The 22,419-nt window shown below is 34.3% G+C and overlaps 1 protein-coding gene and 1 long non-coding RNA gene across 2 annotated transcripts in view; one reads left to right on the forward strand and one right to left on the reverse strand.

Annotated features, from left to right (window-relative positions):
* The window catches only part of Glipr1l2 (GLIPR1 like 2), a 58,446-nt gene that overhangs the window by 28,511 nt on the left and 7,516 nt on the right, over positions 1 to 22,419 (reverse strand). The window contains exons 2-3 of the mRNA XM_015482606.2: positions 14,297 to 14,542; positions 11,502 to 11,605 (exon numbers count right to left, since the gene is read on the reverse strand). Of these exons, the coding sequence (XP_015338092.2) occupies positions 11,502 to 11,605; positions 14,297 to 14,542 (350 nt within the window). The remainder of the gene's footprint in view (positions 1 to 11,501; positions 11,606 to 14,296; positions 14,543 to 22,419) is intronic.
* Positions 1 to 22,419, forward strand: part of LOC125617288 — a 49,950-nt gene that overhangs the window by 9,821 nt on the left and 17,710 nt on the right. The gene's annotated exons all lie outside the window — the stretch shown is intronic.

Consider the following 22,419-nt stretch of genomic DNA (forward strand, 5'->3'; position numbering starts at 1 on the left):
CCATTGTGTATATATACCACATTTTCTTTATCCTTTCATCTACTGAAGGGCATCTAGGTTGGTTCCCCAGTTAAGCTATTGTGAATTGTGCTGCTATACACACTGATGTGAGTGTGTTTCTATAGTATGCTGTTTTTAAGTCCTTTGGGCATAAACCAAGGAATGGAATAGCTGGGTCAAAAAGTGGTTCCATTCCCAGCTTTCCAAAGAATCTCCATACTGCTTTCCAGTTTGGCTACACCATTTTGCAGTCTCACCAGCAATGTATAAGTGTGCCTTCCCCCCCACATCCTCAACAACATTACTGGTGTTTGTATTCTTAATAGCTGCCATTCTGACTGTAGTTAAATGAAATCTTAGAGTAGTTTTGATTTGCATCTCTCTAATTGCTAGAGATGTTGAACATTTTTTCATATATTTGTTGATTGATTGTATATCATCTTCTGAAAAGTGTTTGTCCAGTTCCTTGGCCCATTTATTGACTGGGTTATTTGTTTTTTGTTGTTTAGCTTTTTGAGTTCTTTATATGCTCTAGAGATTAGTGCTCCATCTGACATACGAGTGGTAAAAATTTGCTTCCAAGATGTAGGCTCTTTATTCACCTCACTGACAGTTTCTTTTGCTGAGAAAAAACTTTTTAGTTTGAATCCATTTCATTTATTGATTTATTATTTTAATTCTTGCACTATAGGAGTCTTATTAAGGAAGTCAGAGACTAATCCAACATGATACAGATTTGGGCCTACTTTTTATTCTTTTAGATGCAGGTTCTCTGTTTTAATTCCTAGGTTCTTGATCCACTTTAAGTTGAGTTTTGTGCATGGTGAGAGATAGGGGTTTAGTTTCACTTTGTTGCATATGGATTTCCAGTTTTCCCAGCATGATTTGGTGAAGAGGCTATCTTTTCTCCAATATATGTTTTTGGTGCCTTTGTCTAATATCAGATAACTGTAATTATGTGGGTTAGTATCTGTGTCCTCTATTCTGTACCTAGCCTACCAATCTATTTTGGTGCCAATACCATGCTGTTTTTGTCACTGTTCCTCTGTAGTATAGTTTAAGATCTGGAATAGTAATGCCACCAGTTTCACTCTTCTTGCTAAGGATTGCTTTGGCTATCCTTATTTTTCCACATGAATTTCATAACTGCTTTTTCTATTTCTATGAGGAATGTCATTGGGATTTTGACTGGAATTGCTTAAATCTGTATAATGCTTTTGACAGTATGGTCATTTTGATAATATTAATTCTGCCTATCCAAGAACAAGGTAGATCTTTTCATCTTCTAAGGTCTTCTTCAATTTCTTTCTTTAGTGTGCTGTAGTTTTCATTGTAGAGGTCTTTCACCTCTTTTGTTAGGTATTTTTTTTTTGAGGCTATTGTAAACGTGGTGGTTTTCACTGTTTCCTTTTCAGAGGATTTGTCACTGATATACAGAAATGCCTTTGATTTATGGGTGTTGATTTTATGTCCTGCTACTTTGCTGAATTCATTCATTAGTTCTAGAAGATTTCTGGTGGTATTTTTTGGGTCTTCTAGGTATAGAATCATATTGTCTACAAATAGTGCTAATTTGAGTTCTTCTTTTCCTATTTGTATCCCTTTAATTTTTTTTTTTTTTGTCTATCTAATTGCTCTGGCCAGTGTTTCAAGAACTGTTAAACAGAAGTGGTAAAAGAGGGCATCCTTTGTCTTGTTCCAGTTTTTAGAGAATGCTTTAAATTTTTCTCCATATAGAATGTTGGCCTGGGGCTTAGCACAGATAGCTTTTATGATGTTTGGGATATAATCCTGTTATCCCTGTTTTTTCTACTGTTTTGAACATGAATGGGTGCTGTATTTTGTCAAATGCTTTCTCTGCATCTATTGATGTAATCATATGATTCTTTAAGTCTATTGATGTGATGAATTACATTTATTTATTTCTGTATGGTGAACCAAACTTTCATTCCTGGGATAAACCACACTTGATCGTGGTACACTATCTTTCTGATATGTTTTTGTATTTGATTTCTCAGAATTTTATTGAGAATTTTTGCATCTATATTTATTAGAGATATTGGTCTGAAGTTTGCTTTCTCTGATGTATGTTTGTCTGGTTTTGGAATCAGGGTGATACTGGCCTCATAGAATGAGTATGAAAGTGCTGCCTCTTTTTTTTTATTTCATGAAATAATTTGAAGAGTATATGTATTAGTTCTTCTTTATAGGTCTTGTTGAACTCAGCTGTATATCTGTCCGGTCCTGGGCTTTTCTTGGTTGGTAGGCTTCTGATGGCATCTTTTATTTCATTGCTTGAAATTGATCTGTTTTAGTTGTGTATATCATCATGATTCAATATGGGCAAAACATATGACTCTAGAAATTTGCCAATGCCTTCAATATTTTATATTTTATTGAAGTAAAAGTTTCCAAGTAATTTCTAATTATCTTTGGTACTTATGTGATGTCTGTTGTGATATTTCCTTTTTCATCATGGACATTAGTAATTTGAATTTTCTCTCTCCTTCTCTTTGTTATCATAGCTAACGGCCTGTCAATTTTACTTTTTTTTTTTTTCAAAGAACCAACTTTTTGTTTTGTCAATTTTTTCAATTATTTCTTTTGTTTCAATTTCATTGATTTCAGCTCTGATTTTAATTATTTCCTGTATTCTGCTTTTGGTGTTGATTTGTTCTTTTTCTAGGACTTTGAGATGTAATGTTAAGTCATTAATTTGTTGACTTTTTCTTCTTTTAAGGAATGAACTCCATGAAATGAACTTTCCTCTTAGTACTGACTTCATAGTGTCCCAGAGATTTTGATAAGTTGCATCAGAGTTCTCATTTAACTTTAAGAATTTTTCCTCTCCTCCCTGATGTCTTCTGTTATCCATGCATCATTCAATAGCATATTTTTTAGTCTTCAGGTGTTGGAGTAATTTTTATTTTTTATTTTATCATTGATCTCTAATTTCAATCCATTATGATCTGATAAAATGCAGGGTAGTATCTCTACTTTTTTGTATTTGCTAAGAGTTGCTTTGTGGCATAATATATGGTCTATTTTAGAGAAGGATCCATGTGCTGCTGAAAAGAAGTGTATTTGCTTGTTGAAGGATGAATTATTCTATATTTGTCAGTTAAGTCTAAGTTATTGATTGTAGTATTGAGTTCTATATTTTTTTTGTTCATCTTTTGTTTGGAAGATCTATCCAGTGGTGAAAGAGGTGTGTTAAAGTCACCCAAAATTATAGCATTGTGGTCAATTTGACTCTTGAACTTGAGAATAATTTGTTTGATGAACAAAGATGCTCCATTATTTGGGGCATATATATTTATAATTGTTAGGTCTTGTTGATGTATGGTTCCCTTGAGCAGTATGAGATGTCCTTCTTTATCCCTTTTGATTAACTTTGGCTTGAAGTCTACTTTATTTGATACGTGGATGAAAACCTCTGCTTGCTTCCGCAGTCCATGTGAGTGGTATCATTTTCCCCAATCTTTCACTTTCAGTCTTTGTACGTTTTTTTCCTATGAGATGAGTCTCCTGGAGGCAGCATATTGTTGGGTCTTTTTTTGATCCACTCTGCTAGACTATGTCTTTTGATTAGTGAGTTTAGGCCATTAATATTCAGGGTTATTATTCAGACATGATTTGTATTCCCAGCAATTTTTGTTATTTAACTTGACTTGGTTTCTCCTTTAATTAGTTTTTCCTTTAGTGTAATATCTCCCTTTGCTGATTTTCATTGCTGTTTTTCATTTCCTCTTTATGGAATATTTTGCCAAGGATTTGTGTAGTATAGGTTTTCTAGCTGTAAATTCTTTTAACTTTTGTTTATCGTGGAAGGTTTTTATTTCATCTTCAAATCTGAAGCTTAGTTTTGCTGGATACAGATTCTTAGTTGGCATCCATTTTCATTCAGAGCTTAACATATGTTGTTCCAGAATCTTCTGTCTTTCAGGATCTGGTTTGAAAAATCTGCATATAACCTAATTGTTTTCCTCATATATATTATATGTTTCCTTTCTCTTGTGGCTTTTAATAGTCTCTCCTTATTCTTTATGTTAGGAATTTTCATAATAATATGCCTTGGTGTGGATCTGTTGTGATTTTGTACATTTGGCATCCTGTATGCCTCTTAAATTTGGTTTTCCATTCTTTTTTCATGTTTGGATAATTTTCTGATATTATTTCATTGAATATATTGTTCATTCCTTCTGTTTGAAACACTGTGCCTTCTTCTATCCCAACAACTCTTTTAAGTTTGGTCTTTTAATGCTATCCCATATTTGTTGAATGTTCTGCTCATGATTTCTTACCATTTTCACTATGTGATCTACATTCTTTTCAAGAGTTTATATTTTGTGTTCATTTTCTGAGGTCCTATCTTCCAAGTGGTCTAATCTGTTGGTGATGCTTTCAATTTAGTTTATTTTTTATATCATTTCAAGGATTTCCACTTGTTTTTTTTCTTAGAACCTCTATCTCCTTACAGAAGTAATCTTTTGCTTCTTGTATTTGTTTATGTAGCTCTTTGTTGAAATGATCTTTTGCTGCCTGTATTTGCTGTCTTATATCACCCTTTTATTCACAAAATATTTTAATTATGTACAACTTGAACTCCTTCTCTGTAATTTCTTCTGCTGTGCCAGCCATGGATTCTAATAATATGGTATCTTTATTTGTTTGGGGCATTTTCCTTCCTTGCCTTTTCATGTTGCTCGTGTGTCTTCCCTTCTAGCACTGTGGATCTGAAGCATTACCATTTTTACCCTATAGGCTTATAGTGCCCCTGTAGGGTTCCAATACCTCTCCTTTGATGGAAAAGACAATGTTAGCAGATCCCAATATAAACAATATACAACCTAAAAAGAAATAGTTGGTAAGACATTTACAGTTTGGTCACAATGTATAGAAATGGTGAATTCAATTATTATCTACAATATAATCAATAGGTTTGTAAAAGGCTTTACAGTTTCTGACAGTGGACAAAGAACTGGGGTGAGGTGTAGGATGATATGCTGAGGAAGTAGGATGTCAGGATATAGAGTTATTATACCTTAGAAAGTTTGAAAGAGAAATCTAAAGAGAAGGTTAATAGCAGTAGAATACAGAGGAAGTAATTTTGGGTAGACAAGTAAGCAGGAAGACAGTAGAGTACATAAAATAAACACACATATATATTAAGAAAAATTTTAAAAAATGTTAAAATAGTAAAAATTGGAGAAAAAAGAACATACAACACATGTGTAATATACTATTCAGATGTCACAATCCTCAAAATCCTAATTCATGTAAAGTACTTGGTTTCACATATGTTGGGGATGTGATGGCAGGAGAATAGAGAGGGAGAAGAAAAAAAGCTCAAAGGAAGAAATAAAGATTGCTTTGGTTGGGAATCAGTATCTTTCCTGCTTCCCTTCTCACCCAATAGGTGGGGTCATCTGCTGTTAGCTAGTATTTCTGCCCTAAGGATGGTGAAGGTAACCAGGGTGTCACTGTGCTGGGTTAGTGACTGCTGGGGAGGAGTTAGAAACTGGGTACCTAGCCATCTGGAGTTTCAAACTGGGAGTTGTCCCACTAAAGCTGATGTTGAAGGTGACCCAACATGGAGGCAGCTGCTTTCAGCAATGGGGTGTCGATTTGAGTGGGGGAATCAGGAGATGGCATTGGATATGGGCGATGTGCTCAAAGTCAGCTCTGTGGCATGCAGTGTGGGACTGTCGGCTGTCTTGAGAGCCTGTGTGAAGTTTCCAGGTGCAGGTATGCTACCATACACAGGGGACTATCTCTGTTGCTGCAGAGTCTCAAGATGGAGGTGACTGGAGGAGCCCTTATGGGGTTCCACATGGCAGTGGTGACTGGAGTTCTTGTACATGGGTAGTTGCTGGTGTCCTGTGTGGAGCAGCATCTGGTATTTCTGCTTGGGTGGGTGGCAGAAAGTTCTGCTTGGGTGCTGATGCTGATGGTCCTGCTCGGGCACCTGGTAGTCCTGTGTGGGTGAGTAGCTGGGAGACCTACTCTGACACTCAAGCCTGGAGTTGTTCATGGGCTCTGTGTAGGAGCAGGAATATCACTTGCAGAGAAGCAGTATTCTCTCTATTTGAGTCCCAGGTCATGGTGCAACATAGAATGCTCCCTCCCTTTGGCCTGACATCTTGCATCTTACCACAAAGTTTTAATAGCTGCTCTAATTTCATTACTTGATATTGATCTGTTTAAGTTTTCTCTGTCTTCATGGTTCAATTTGGGTATGTCATATGTCTCTGGAAATTTGTCAACATCTTAAAATTTTTCTAGTTTATTGAAATACAAATTTTCAAAATAGTTTCTAGTGATCCTCTGGATTTCAGGGGTGTTTGTGATGATATTTCCTTTTTCATCACAAATTTTGTTGATTTGGGTCTTCCTTAAGGTATAATATTGGGTTATTTATTTGGTATCTTTCTGTTTTAAATGTATGGACTCAGTGCTTTAACCTTTCTTCTCAGAACTACCTTCTTATTGTCCCAGAGATTTTGATATGTTGTATCACTATTATGGTTTTTTCCTAAGAATTTTTAAATTTCTTCCTTGACTTCTTCTGCTATCTATTCAATGTTCAAAAGCGTATTTTTTAAGCTCCAGGTGGTGTTAAATAGTTTCTGTTTTTATCTTGTCAATGATTTGAAACTTAATTCCATCATGATGTAAAATGATGTAAGAAATTATCTCTACTTTTTTGTATTTGCTAAGATTTGTTTTGTGAGCTAAAATATCTATTTTAGAAAATGTTTCATATACTGCTGAGAAGAAAGTGAATTTAGTCATTGAGGATGAAATATTTTTATCCATCTATTAAATCCATTTGATTAATAGTTTTTTAGCTATAAAAGCAGACAGGCAGCTTCTCAGCAAGGTGAGTGAACAAAAAAAGCTTTACTGGAATTTAAAACTGGATATTCAAAGCAGATCAGAGACTCAGAAGGTTAGAGATAGTAAAATATGAAAAAAATTCCAGCATTGCAGCTGAAGTCCACTTTGTCGGATATGAGAATATCTACCTATGCTTACTTTCAGCTACAATTTGCATGGTACATCTTTTCCCATCCTTTCACCTTCAGACTGTAGATGTCTTTGTATTTCTTGCAAATAGCATACTGTTGGGGTATTTACTTAATCCAATCTGCCAATCTATGTCTTTTGGTTGAAGAGTTTTGTCTATTTATATTCAACTTATTATAGAGATTATTTTTATTTCCTGTCACTTTGATTTATTTGTAATGTTTATTTTCTAATGTTTAAGTCAGACTTCATTTTCCTTTAATTCATTCTTCTACTGCAATTCATCCCTATGCTGGTTTTCGTTTTTATTTTTCATTTCTTCCAAATAAAATATTTTATTGAGTATGTTTCGTAGTGCAGGCTGATGATTATGAATTCTTGTAGTTTCTGCATATAATCAAAGATTTTTATTTCATCTTCAATTCTGAATAATTTTGCTGGATATAGTAATTTTGTTGGTACCCTTTTTCTTTCAAAGCTTGGTGTATATTATTCCAAGCCTCCTGTATTTTAGGGTTTTGGTTGAAAATTCAGTTGAAATTTGAATTGGTTCACCTCTAATTGTGACCTGCCACTTTCTCTTGCAGCTTTTAAAATTTTATCCTTACTTTGAATATTAGGAATTTTTATTGTAATGTGTCTTGGAGATCTTTTTTGATCCTGCCTATGTGGAATTCTATGTGCTTCCTGTATTTAAATTTCCATGTCTTTCATAAAACATTTTTCCATGTCTTTCATAAGAAATTTTTAGAATATTATTTTATTAAAAACATTGTGCATTCTTTTTCTTTGTATTTCAGAACCTTCATGTACCCTAGTAATTCTTAAATTTGGTCTTGCAATGTTATCCCAGATTTTTTGAATATTCAGTTCATGGTCTCTTAACATCTTTTCTTTCTTTCATTTTTATCCTTTCTTTCACTATTTTCCCCCATTGATGCATTATAGTTGTACATATGAGGGGATTTGTTGTTACATATTTGTACATGCACACAATCTAACAATCTAATTTGGTCAATATCAATCCCCAGCATTTCCCCACTCCTTCCATATCTCCCATTCATTGGCCCCTTTTCTCTAATGATCTCCCTGTGATTTTTAGGAGATCCTAGCAACTTTGCTTTCCTTCTTCCTCACTAGCTTCCACATGAGAGAAAACATACAACCCTTAACCTTCTGAAATTAATTTATTTTGCTTAACATAATCGTGTCTAGTTTGACCATTTCTCTGCAAATGTTACAATTTGTTTTTTCTTTATTACTGAATAAAACGCCATTGTGTATATATACCATATATTCATTTTCCTGAATTGTTAATGATGTTGAGCATTTTTTCATGTATTTGTTGGCCATTTGTGTTTCTTCTTTTTAGATGTGTCTGTTTAGCTCATTTGCCCACTTATTACTTGGGTTATTTGATTTTTTGGTGTAAGGCTTTTGAGATCTTTATATGTTCTAGAAATTAATCCACTCTCCAAAGAGCAGCTACCAAAGGTTTTATCCCATTCTGTGGGTTCTCTCTTTACATTCCTAATTGTTTCCTTTGCTGTGCAGAAGCTTTTTAATTCAATGCTGTCCCATTTATTAACTCTTGGCATTATTTCCTGAGTTTTAGGGGTCCTATTGAGAATGTCATTGCCTGTGCCTGAGCTGGAGTGTTGACCCTATGTTTTCTTCTAGCAGTTGCATAGTTTCTAGTCTAATTGTGAGGTGTTTGATCCATTTTGAATTGATTTTTGCACAGAGTGAGAGATAAAGGTCTAGTTTCATTCTTCTACATATGGATAACCAGTTGTCCCAGCACCATTTGTTAAAAAGGCTATGTTTTCTCTAATGTATGTTTTTGGTACCTTTGTCAAGGATCAAAAGACTTATCTGTGTGAGTTTGTCTTTGTCTTCTAATCTTTACCATTGGTCTATATGTCTGTTTTTATGACAGTTCTATGCAGCTTTTATTACTATAGCTCTGTAGCATAGTTTGAAGTCAGGTATTATGAAGCCTCCAGCATTGCTTTTTTGGCTTAAAATTACTTTGGCTATTTTTGGTCTTTATTATTCCAAATAAATTTTAGGACTATTTTTTTCTAGTTCTGTAAAAAATGTCATTGGTATTTTGATAGGGACTGCACTAATTATGTATATTGCTTTTGACAGTATGGCCATTTTAAGAGTATTAATTCTGCCTATCCATGATCATGTGAGGTCTTTCCATCTTGAGGTCTTCCTCAATGTCTTTCTTCAATGTTCTTTTGTTTTCTAGTTTTCATTGTAGTGATCTTTCACCTCCTTGATTAGATTTATTCTTTGCTTGTTTTTGAGGCCATTGTGAATAGAATTGTTTTCCTAATTTCTTTCTCAGCAGATTGTTTTTGGTATATAAGAAAGCTATTGATGTTTGCATGTTGATTTTATAACCTGTTACTTTGCCAAATTTATTAGCTTCAGCAGTCTTTGGTGGATTTGTTTTGTTTTATCTTCTTGGTATAGGATCATATCATTTGCACACAGTGATAATTTGACTTCTTCCTTTCCTATTTTTGTCCCTTTCATTTTCTTCTCTTGCTTAATTTCTCTGGCTAGAATTTATAGCAGTCTGCTTTTCTGATTTCAGGGTTTTCTCTACTAAGTCTGTCCATTGTGTTCCTCTGTGTTTTCCCTTCCTCTGTGCTGACCAGCACTGCTACTGCTGCAGCCAAAAATGGCTTGGCTTCAATGTAGTCTTTCTTTGTTTAATATTCCCAACTTTCTGAGTCTCCAAAACACTCTGTCCAATATTAAGCTTTAGTGAAATTCCTCTTTCACTCACCTCCCAGAAAAGCAGTACTACTGCTGCTTGAATCCAAAGTCACAGAGCAACTAGGAATAAAGCCTTTCTCTAGCCTGCCAGCTTGAATCCAAGTTTAACATCTTTTCTTTATGATCAACTTCATTTTCAAGATTATATATTTTGTCCTCAATGCCTGAAAAATCTATCTTCAAAGTGGTCTAATCTATTGGTGATGCTTTCCATTGAAATTTTAATTTGGTTTGCTCAGTCTTTCATTTTCAGAATTTCTGTTTGGTTGTTTTTCAGAATCTCCATCTCTTTATTGAAATGATATTTTACTTCCCACATTTTCTAATTTCCAGAGTATCTTTTTCATAATCATTTTTTCCAAAGCCTAAACGTGATTGCTACTCACTGGCTTAAGACTTCCCAAAGACTTTGTCATTATTTAGAATAAATGAGAAAATATTCAATATGGCCTATGTTATTCTATTTGTTCTCTCATCTAACTTTCAACCACATCTCCTACTTCTAAGCAGAATTATTCATTCTTCAAACATACCAAACTCATACAACCTCAGATATTTTATGCATTCTCTTCCTTACACTTAGAATATTATTTTGCTATTTCCTTTTCATTTGCCACCTCCTTTTGTGACTACTCTCTCTTCCATACCAACCATTCCTTATTTGCATATCCTGCTTTTTTATGTTACACTTTATTATGTAGTTAAAATATGATTTATTTATGTGTTTAAATTTTAACAAGGGTTTATCTCCCCCTTGCAAGAATATAAACTAAATGTGGTCATCTCTTTATCAGGAAAGGGTTTTCTGAATTTAATTCACTGTTATGTTCTACTGTTTTCTCCATATACTGGAATACCATCAATAATCAATACTTTTTTCGTTTTCTTTATGCTTTAGTTCCAAAACATTATATTCAGCAGCACTTCCTTCTCAATCCTATTAAGAAGCCAATTTTTAGTTTTTTATTGAAGACATTGGTTAGAATATCTTCTCACTTATTTAGAAGTTATAATATTATTTATAGTGTCATAATGGCCTGTAAGAAATCTTGGAAATTTCCAACAGAGCTGTCCAGAGATGGATGTTATTATGAAGGGTAATTAGTCCCATAAATGGCAGATATTCACATACAAGCTAAATAATCACATGATAAGTATAAAGAGTTCAAATTTAATATGGATAGCTTGATTAGAAGGCTTTGAAAATTTTCTTCTGTCTTAGAGATATTATGGCTCCTTACATATAAGAGACCAGTCCTAATTAATGCAATCCACACTGGGTGATCAGTTGAATGTCTTTCATATTACAAATTGATGTATATGTAAAACAACCCTTACTACATAAATTTTAACATGTTTAATTTTGTTTTCTTTTATCTTTTATCATAAATATAGGGATAAATTTTTTGAAAAATAATTTAAATTCTAAACTAGTTAGGCTAGATATTGGAAATATACTAAAGTTAGTATTCTTCTAGCATGTAACACAAGGGTAGTGTATAAAATCAATATGTACAAGTTATGGCTTATTTCACTATGGAATTTAAAATATTTCAACATAAATTTTTAATTAATACTTTATACCTAACTTTTTTATAGTTCATAAAATACTTAGAATAATATATTAAAGTTAAGAAAACATATTTTTATGTTTTTATTATCTTAAAGTAACTTACCCTGGTGCGTAATTGCATATAAAAAGTGCTGCATGTCTAATATTTTGAATTCTTCTACATGGAGTAACAGCACAACCAACTTTGTAAGAGTTATCCCAAACAATCTACAATGAAATTTTTAAAGAAAACATAATATAATTCTAAACATTAATATTTTATCTTCTAAACAATAATATATTCCATTAACACAGAATCGATAGCCAAGAAATTCAAGGACTATGAAGTATTTTAATTTAGACACAGTTAAAAGTTATTGTGAATGTAGGACAGCATTTCCAAAACTACATTAAGAGACACATTTTAACAGGTTCTACTAATAGTGTATTAGGAGAAGCAGTTTGACCACCCTGATCCAGAATATTACTTCAGAGCCAAAGGAATCCATACATGATAAATTAATTTTCAACCCATTTGAATTTGAAAGTTCTAGGTCACTGGCAGAGAAAAAGGAGAGAAAACTTTATGCAAAAATGGAAATTGTGAATAAAAAGGAGAAAAAGAGAGACAATAAGATTACAAAAGGGAAACCAAAGAGATAAAAAGAGTAAAGAATAGTTGACTGAAATTAGCATTTCTCTCTCCTTTTGTTGAGGAAATTACATTATAAGATACAAAGTGTGGTGCCAGGTGTGGTGTTGCATGCTTCTCCTAATCCCAGTGGCTTGAAAGGCTGAGGCAGGAGGACCATGAGTTTAAAGACAGCCTTAGCTACTTTGGGAGGTCCTAAGAAACTCAGCAAGACCGTGTCTCCAAATAAAATATAAAAAAAAAAAAAGGGTTGGGGATGTGGCTCAATGGTTAAGTGCTCCTGGGTTCAATCCGAGTACCAAAAGAGGATACACAATGTGGACTTTTCATTCAGAAAAAATAAAGATTTTGAATTTGAGTAAAAAAGATGGGAATAATGAAAGATTCCAAAAATTCTCTGTAAAACTCTAATATTTCTAACACCTGGAGTAAAGAAAAAGTACTCATTTTGTTTTGTTAACCTCTTCGAAAGAGGAACCATTTCCATTTTAATTTTTTATTTATCTCTAATCTTAGTGAGATATATATATATATATATATATATATATATTTGTTGATGGACCTTTATTTCATTTATTTATTTATATGTGGTACTGAGGATTGAACCCAGTGCCTCACACAGGCTAGGAAAGTGCTCTATCACTAAGCCACAACCCCAGCCCATCTAATCTTAGTACTTTTAAAAGTTTGTTTCTTAGAGAAATTATTCATTAAAATAACAGAATTATTCATTAAAAGAACAGAAAATAGGACCATGTGTGGTGGCACATTGTAATCCCAATGGCTCAGGAGGTTGAGACAAGAGGATCATAAGTTCAAAGCCAGACTTAGCAAAAAAAGAGGTGCTAAGCAACTCAGTGAGACCTTGTCTCTAAATAAAACACAAAATAGGGGATGTGGCTCAGTGGTTGAGTGCTCCTGAGTTAAATCCTCAGTACCAAAACAAACAAACAAACAAACAAACAAAAAAGCCCAGAAAATATACAGTAAGAATTGAAATGGAGTCAAGCAGGCCAAATTCAGGACAAAAGAATTTCTAGGAACTGGCATTAAGAAGCAGAAAATACTGAGTATAGTAGCAGGTCAGGGAGTAGATTTGATTAGTTTACTGAAGGTATTGAAGACATATTAATGGGTCTAACTTTGATATGAGTAAGACAATGGAGAACAACTATAACTTTCTAGAAGAAGAAGGAGCTAACAAAAAAGAGTTAATCAAGGGGCTGGGGTTTAGCTCAGTGGCAGAGAGCTTGCCTTGCATGCTTGAGGCACTGGGTTCGATCCCTGGAACCACATAAAAATAAAAACAAATAAAATAAAGGTATTGTGTCCATCTACAACTAAAAAGAAAAAATTGAAATAAAAAAAAAGTTCATCAAAAAAATTTTGGAGAATGATTCATTTGATGGAAGAGAAAGATGAGATCAATGTGAATAAATTCCAAAGTTTTGAGCTTTATATAAATCATGACACCAGGAAATATTGACTGAAAAATAACCATGTTTTAAATAAACTTGGGAGTTCAATCTTCTTGATTTCTGATACAAATATTTATTGAAGACCTAAATAATGTCATATTTTTATGTTCACAATATGGTGAATGAGAAACAAGTTCTCCACCCTCAGTGTATTATCAGACATATACTTAGATGATTATTAAACAATGTGGTATGTGAAATAATGAATAAATAAAAATTGGTTCAATATTCTTGAAGTATAAAGTATGAGGATGGATTTTTGGATATTAGTAAAATAATATTATTAATTTCCATTGAATACTACTATATTACTGCTTTAATCAGTCAGCTATAATATAATATATATACTGATATATGCAAAACATATCATCTTTTGTTTTTATTCTCAATGTTTTGTAAATAGTTTTTATTTACTAGATTCTTACTTCCTTTTCCAGTGTGTACTATTTTAGAAAATTGCCTTTTATCTTTGGGTATCAAGGTTAGGTTTATTATATTTTTAAAAAATGTCCCTTTTTTGTGGTATTGGGGATGAAACACCAGGCTTCATGCATGTTGGGAAAGCATTCTACCACTGAGCTACACCCTGGCGCTCAAAGAATATTTTGATTGTATGATTTACATATGTATGGGACTATGGACATTTGAAGATAGGACTGAATAGAATTTGAATTTTATTAGAAGTAATAATTTTACCATTTGTGTTTACTTATAAATTTAAAACATAAAACTAGTTAGTAAAGCAATTAAGAAGTCTACTGAATTAATAGCAATATAAAAATTAGATACCTGCATATAATTAGAACAGTTTTTAGAGCAAGTTCCATTTTCAAAATTAAAATATTTCTTCTCTGCATACCAACTTTTGATAGCAACAGTTGCAGTAAATTCATTCTCAGGGCCAACCCACATATTTTCACCAATACCATTAAATGTAGGATGGGCCATATGTATTTCTTCTAAATGAATATTAGGCTTAAACACACACTTTTTCCCCCAGGCTCTAGCAGTTCGTGATAAAGCTACATCCCAAGTCTGTAAGGAGAAAACAAAACAAAACAAAACAACAACAACAACAACAAACACACACACACACACACACAAAAAAAAGCAGAGAAAACAGAACAATAATAAATAGGGATTTTTGTGCTCTTGATTATTTTCCAGGAATTCTCTAGTTTAAGAATTCTAATTTTGTACTTAGGAGTTTTGTTTGTGTAATTTCTATGAGGAAATTTTTTTTTTATAATTGTAAATGAAATGATTATATCCTTGGACAAAGGACCATTCATATATTTGAAACTGAAGTAGTGCAAATTATAACATTCTTAAGTATAGTCTGTTTAGAACATATATTTTAATCCCATGTTTTTTGTACTTAGTAACAAAACAATTTTAAATAGAATTCATCTAATTACTATTTATTGGGCCTTCATTATATACCAAATATTGTGCTATCAGCATTAAAATGAGAAGTCAGCATAAATTTTGTATTCAAGTTGCTTATTGTTAAGATAACACACACATATGTGTATATAGATAAAATGTTTATACACATACATAAAAATCTTTAATGCATGTGTTAACTTTATAAAAAAGATACATAAACACTTTTATGCAAGTCCAGAAATGTCACAAGATACCACATGATGTTGTTCCCTTACCATTTGTAAATATACAGAGATGTATGCTTTTATCATTTAACAAATAACTAGGTTTGTTCTTTACTTAACAACAATAAAAACATACTATGAAAATCAACAGAATAATCATTACACCAAAATACTAAGTATGTATGTTACAGTAAACATTTCTGAAAAACATTAAGATAGCTTTAGGTTTCTTAGTTAATTTCACAGATTGTACATAAATTCATTAGAGAAAATAAACAAATCAGCCCTTTAGAATATTTCTTTACTACTTCCCTCCACAAAGGTAACCACTGTTCAAAAGACTACCTATTCACACATTTCTCTCTGTATGTACACACATATACACATGCATTCAAATATGTGTTTGGTTGTTTTAAATGGGCATTTTGTTATTGGTTTTTCTTTGTACTATTGTGATTACAAATTATGGTTGTTTCCCAAAGGCCATATGCTAAATACTTGGTCCCCATCTGATGGCACTATTGAGAGGTAGTGGAAACCTGAGGAGGTGGGACCTACTTCAAGGAATTAGGTCACTGTGATGTGTCTTTGAAGAGTATATTTTGTCCCCGGCTCCTGGATATCTTTCTGTTTTCTGGTTGCCATGAGGTAAACAGCTTTACTCTACCACATCCTCTGTGCCTTGTGTTCTGCCTGACCACAGGTCTATAGCAACAGAATCCGTTGAATATGGACTGATACCTCTGAAATTAAGAGCCCAAATAAACCTTTCCTCTGTTTTTTTTTCCCCCTCTGGTATTTTGTCACAGTATTAGAAGCTGACTAACTCAAAAAACTGATGAAAAGTGTAATTGTTACCAAAAGCTCAGTCCTTGTCCCTGATGCCAATTCAATAACAAGAACATGGTTTCAAGAAAAAGGAAAAAGAAGGTTATTACTTTGCTAGCAAAGGAGAAGCACTGGGAGTTCTGTCTCAGAAGCTATGAGACAGAACTCCATCAAGGGGAGCCGGTGGCTTTTAGAAAAGGTGATGCAGAGGCTATATTGCACGTGTTCTGTCTGGAGTTGTAACTCACTTGTTAATTTGGGAGACAGTCATTTCTGAGGTCTTCTGAATTACTTCATTCCTGTAGTGGGTTTGTGGCTAATGGATAGATAACTCTGCTTAGAATGGGGAAGAAAGGCAATCCTGTTTCCCAAGAATGGGGAGCAGGAAAGATTAGGGAGAAACAGGGAGAGAGGAAGAGAAATAAATAGTTCTTTTTAAAAAAATAATTCACAGTTGCAGAGCATCAATGGCTATATTCAAAGCATAAAGCGGACCACGGTTATAGGATCACTGATATGACTATACCTGACCATGTGTGGTCATAAGCCTTTAGAACTGTTTCTGGGAGAAGTTTGGAAATGTTTTGAGAGACAGCCCAGGGAAAGCTTAGATTGCTGTAAGCAGAGCTCTATGGGCAGTTCTGATTACACCTCAAAGACCAGAATGCTGATAGGAATGCAGACAGTAAAGACTATGCCCATGAGGTTTCAGACGAGACTAAGGACTCTTTTGGGAATTGGACTAGAGGCCACATTCGATTCTGGCAAAGAATTTGTCTACATTTCTCCAGATTCTGAGACTATGTGAAATTGACTATAAAGATGAAAGATAATTAATTTGGCAGAGGAAATTTCCAGCATAGCATTCAGGCTCTGGTATGAGTATTGCTGACTAATTTATATAGATTAGTAACAAGAATCAGCAGTAAAAACCAGGGCAAAAGATGTGAAAACACTGTACAAAATTGGGGCCAAAGAAGATGTGGTTGCTGAAGAGATTAGTGCTAATTAAAGGAAACCAAATACTTTATACAGGGACAATAGAAAAAGGCCTGGAGGTTATCTGTGAAATTGGTCAGTCTCCCTCACAGGCTCAAGCGATCAAAGCTATAACTTGTTTGAAATGCTTTGAGAAGAGAGCACCAGGGCAACCGGCTTAGAAATCATTTTACCATGCTCATCTATGCAGGCACTCAGCTATGCAGGCTGCTGCAACCATGGTTCAAGTAGAGCCAGATACTGCTTGAGTTAGCTGTAGACTTTGGCACATCCATATGATGCTCGTTTTGTAGGTATCCAGTGTGAAAGAGTTGTAGGGTCACAGAGAATTCCAATTAGATTTTAAAAGAAGGCCTGGGAGGCTGGGCAGTGTGTGGCAGGATTAGAATCCCTATGGGTAGTGTCTGAGAGTGTGATACATGAAGTTGTAAGAGCAAAGTCAAAGCTATAATGGAGAATCCTGGAAGTTGGAGATGCCAAAAACATGGGATGTCTCTTAAGGAAAGTTGTAGGCAATGAGTAGAGCCAGCCCCAAGATAGTGGCCATGTGGACAATAACTGGCAGGCAAGGCTATAGGGGAGGGACTGGCCCAAGCTCTTTGGAGCTTGTACCATACCAACATATGTCCCGGAGGCTGAACATGGAATTGCAGGGTTTAATATTTGCCTGGTGGGATTTCAGTCTTGTTTTGCTCCAATACCTCCTTGGAATTTTTCCTATTCCTCCCTTTTGGAATGGGAACTTGTATTCTGTCCACCATATTACATTGAAAGTATGTAATTTTCTTTTTTCTTTTACAGGGGCTCACAGCTAAGAGATTTTCTAGAATCAGGAAATCTAGGATTTGGTCTTTTGAGTCATGTTGGAACTACTGAATTTTTGGAGATGGACTGAAGGCAATTTGCATTATGAGATGGACATGAAACCTTGAGGTCCAGGGTTGGAATGACAGGGCTTGAATCTAAAATGTCTACCAGAGATCATGTGCGAAAGGCGTGGTCCCTCAGCTGATGGTGGTATTGGGAGGTGATGAAAACTTTAAAAGGTGAGGCCTAGTTTGAGGAATGAGGGTGTGCCCCTGAAATACATATTTTGTCCTGGGCCCTAGCAGTCTCTCTGATTCCCAACCACCATGAGGAAAACAACTCTGCACTGCTGTGTGCTCCCTACCACCATACTCTGCCTCACCCATAGCAATGGGACCAAATAACTAGAGACTAAATCCTCTAAAATTGTGAGCCAAAATAAATATTTTTTTCCTTTAAGTTGTTTTTCTCAGCTTTTTAGTTACAATAATGAAAAGCTAACACATCATTCCGTATACAATACTATTGGTTTACAACTAATACTTATCATAGAGAAATTGTTCCACATTAATATGACCAGATCTGCTTAATTTGTACAAACTCTGCATAGCATTCTATAGTATATATACCCTACAATTAATTCCATATTAATAGCTTCTTAGATTATTTCCCTTTGCAAACAATTTGTCTTACCTATCCTTCTTCTGCCTTACTTTGAACATAGTTTACAACCTCACCATGTGCCAATCACTATTTTAAGTTTTCTTTAATGTAACATCTCATTTAATTTTTATAATAACCCTATAAGTAATGAATGTATTACTATAAGTAGTAATATGCATTATTATTACTATAGGCATGTATACACTTAACCATGGAGATACATTCTGAAGAATAAATCAGGCAGTTTCATTTTTGTATGAATATCATAAAACAAATTTACATAAAACTAGATGGTATAGCCTACTATACATTTAGACTATGTGGTATATACCATCATACATGCAACCTGTATTTCTGTTTCAGAGAGGAAGTAACTAAAATAGAAAGAAATTAAGTAGATCACTTAATGACTCATAGTAATCTATATAAAGATTGTAGTTAAGCCCAGGAAACATAATTTTCAACTCCATGTTTGTAAGCATTTCAGTTAACTGCTTCCCATGATTATGTATAAATAAATTATGATAGTTTCAAATTCCTTTATTCAACCATGAATCAAATTGTAGTTGGAGATAAAGGCTAAAGTTTCAAAAAGTGGCTGATGAGTAATTAATGAGAAATGTGAGAAAGTAAAGAATTTTATTAGCCTCTAGCCTTTACGTAGAAAAATTGAATCCATATTCTAATTCATGCTTCATTGGAGGCAACATGAAAATTTTAATTTTTTCAATGTTTCCCTAGAATATGTCTAGGTATAAATCTTTTCTCACTAATTTGTCTTAGCATTTGGTGTTTCCATTAAAAAATATTTTTTGTTTCTTTAAAAAATAATATAAAGGGGGCTGGGGATGTGGCTCAAGTGGTAGCGCGCTCGCCTGGCATGCATGCGGCCCAGGTTCGATCCTCAGCAACACATACAAACAAAGATGTTATGTCTGTCGAAAAACTAAAAAATAAATATTAAAATTAAAAAATAATAATAATATAAAAAGTATAATCATAACTATTATATATGGATTGATGATTTCATTTAACTCATTAATTGGTAAGAGATCTTCTAGGAAGTTATAACTTTTTCAAGGAAAATACAAAGAATTCTCAATTTTATGTGTAGGAAATCAATTCACAAGTAAGTGTAAAAACTGGGCCTTATCCATAGGCTAATAATCAGTTACACTTCACCAGACACAGCAATTTAGCATTTCTATTGCATATCACCAGTATTGTATGGATTTCACAATTGTAAATAGCCTAGCTCAAAGACAATTATGAAAAATATAACTGGTGTCAATAAAATAAACAGGGCACCCAATGTTCAGGTTTTCACAATTTTTCCTAATATCTCTTTTATCTGAAAATCCATATCTTTCTTCATCTCTGGGAAATTTGCCTCTATTTTTTCTTAATTTCTCCCCTTTATTCTGTTTTCATTTCCACAATATCTATTAGATTTGGGAATGTTGCATTCTATTTTCTCCATCTTTTTAATATTCCCTTTGTGCCTTTGCACATTCATTTATTTATTCATATACTGAATAAACAGAAATATTTCTACAGATAAATTGATGAATATAAGGTCAGACCTGAAAAATTGAACCAATTGAAGAAAAAATTACCCATGATACTTGCTAACACAGTAAGATTTAGAAGATATTGTGATAAGATATTATAAGAAAGAGGGATGAGGCTCAACTTCAAATACAAGGATAAGTGGAAATTTGGGGCACTGGAGCAAATAAGGGGGTCAGAGAACGGAAATTTACTAAAAGGATAAATCAAAGTGATTCTTGCTCAATTGACCTAACAGGACTCTTGCAGAGGGAAGGCCAGGGTGATCACAGACCAAGAGAGAAGGATGAAGAATTTGATCAGATATTGAATAATCAAATACCAAAGGTAAGGGATTCTCCCTAAACTGGGCTAGGTGGGATTGTTGTTAAAACTAGATAATAGAGGCCTCAGGACAGGGACAAAGGCTGAAGCCTACTTAAAGAAGGCTCAGAGAAGTCTTACTAAAGTTTGCTCAAGAAGAAAATCTGTCAGTTCTCTTTGTGGTCAAGAAAAGACCTTTTAACTATAAATCCATTTTTCAATCAGTTGTCTTTTATTCATTAAGAACCAGCTGAGTGAGAGGATAAGATGGCAGATTAGCAGGAAATGGCTTTTCTCACAGCTCCGGAACATGGGACTCAAACCACCAGAAAACTTCTCTGTGAGGTGAGTCTAAAAAAAGCACTCCACTGATACTCAGTATTGAACAGGGAGCCTTGAAGACTGGGAAATTTGGAGTACATCAGATAAGGATAAGGAACAGAATTGGGGCTAAGCTCCTGGCAGGAATGGGGGAAATTAATACACAAGAACGGAAAAGACTAAACAGTGCTGGGAAAGTCTTGGCATGGAAAATCCCAGGATCGGAGGGGCAGCCTGCCCTGGGCTGACCCAGAGGCTATTCAGCTCATCAACTTAGACTGGGAACTTAGATCTGTGCGTTTGGATCTGAGTCCAACATAGAAATCTAGCAGATACCAACTGCAAGATCTAAACTGAGCCTAGAAAATCAGGAGAATCTCTGGCACAAAGAATTTCTGGCATGGAGACCATTTTGCCTGGGGATAATACAGGACAGAGAGGGTGGAGAAAGCTCACCCTTCCCCAATCTCTTGAACTTGGCAGTACCCAGGACCAGTGGCAGGTGGCAGACAGAGGATCTGAACTGGTGGAGTGGATTAAACTCAGAGCTCAGAGGCAGTCCTTGAGAAGCCAAAAAGGGCAGTATTCCCTAACAACAGAACCAGCAAAGGACTGACTGCCCTTTCCAATGAGTGGAACCCTGGGGAGAGGAGTAGGGTACACTCCTAGAAGTACATTGATTCATTTACAGCCGATAACTCTCCACACAATATAACACTTGGACCAATACCACATAATATAACACTTGTACCAATACTAGACCTAATCCCTTCCCCAGGGAGCTTTGCTTCCAGAAAGTCAGCAAATAGAACCCAACGGTAACTATACCCTGGAGGTGAAGTTGAAAGCATCTTCTACAGGTCCCCACACCATCCTGCTGAGAAAGGAAGCTGAAAAAGGGAAAAACGTCTTGGCACAGACAGCAAGCATACACTCTCATTGACTATTTTGCTGTTTTTTTGTTTGTTTGTTTGATTGTTTGAATTTGTACTGATTGATACATGATGGACATTTATACATTTGTACATACACACGTTTGTTTCTGCTTCCTCATTTCTAGCATATCTTGAAGGTAGTCATTTTTCCTTACTCTGTTTTTTGAGGGTTGGGGTTTTATATTAGTATATTTTGGATTCATTTTTGTGTTGTCTATTTCACAACTCTGTTTCCCTTTATTTCTATTTCTCTCTTTTCTCTTGCTAACAACCAAACTCTACTGCTCTTTCACTCTTCCTTTAATTCTTTTACTTCTATTTTTCTTCTCCCCCCTGATAAAAAAACATAGCTTATGTCACCTTTGTATTTGCCCTATTCACCTGTTGAATCTACAAACCCTTTTCTACCCCTCATCTTTTCTTCTTTCCTCTTAAAGAACTCTAACTCCTAACACTAATTGGTTTTAAAAAGGCTAGACCCCATAACTAATGCTATAGAAACAATAAATACAATAGTAGTCATAGAAAACACCTATTGTTTGATTTTATGCCAGATATAATTCATGATTACTTACTGCTTTTACTATAAATTGCTGAGCCTACCATAGCTCTCTCTGGTGTCAATTAACTTTGTAAGTGTTAAATAGGAATTTAGTACTTAATTTGATGTAATCTACTGTATTCATAGTTGGGTGCAATTATTTGGCTCCCCCTTAATCGTGAGGCACAGGAAACTGACAGGATCACCAAAAGCACATAGAAAACAAGCCCTGCTGCTTCAGATCCATTTGGATAGATGGGTAGACACACACACACACAAATATATATATATATATATATATATATATATATATATATATATATATATATATAT

Source organism: Marmota marmota, unplaced genomic scaffold (assembly GCF_001458135.2).
Source record: "Marmota marmota marmota unplaced genomic scaffold, marMar, whole genome shotgun sequence".
Taxonomy (NCBI): domain Eukaryota; kingdom Metazoa; phylum Chordata; class Mammalia; order Rodentia; family Sciuridae; genus Marmota; species Marmota marmota.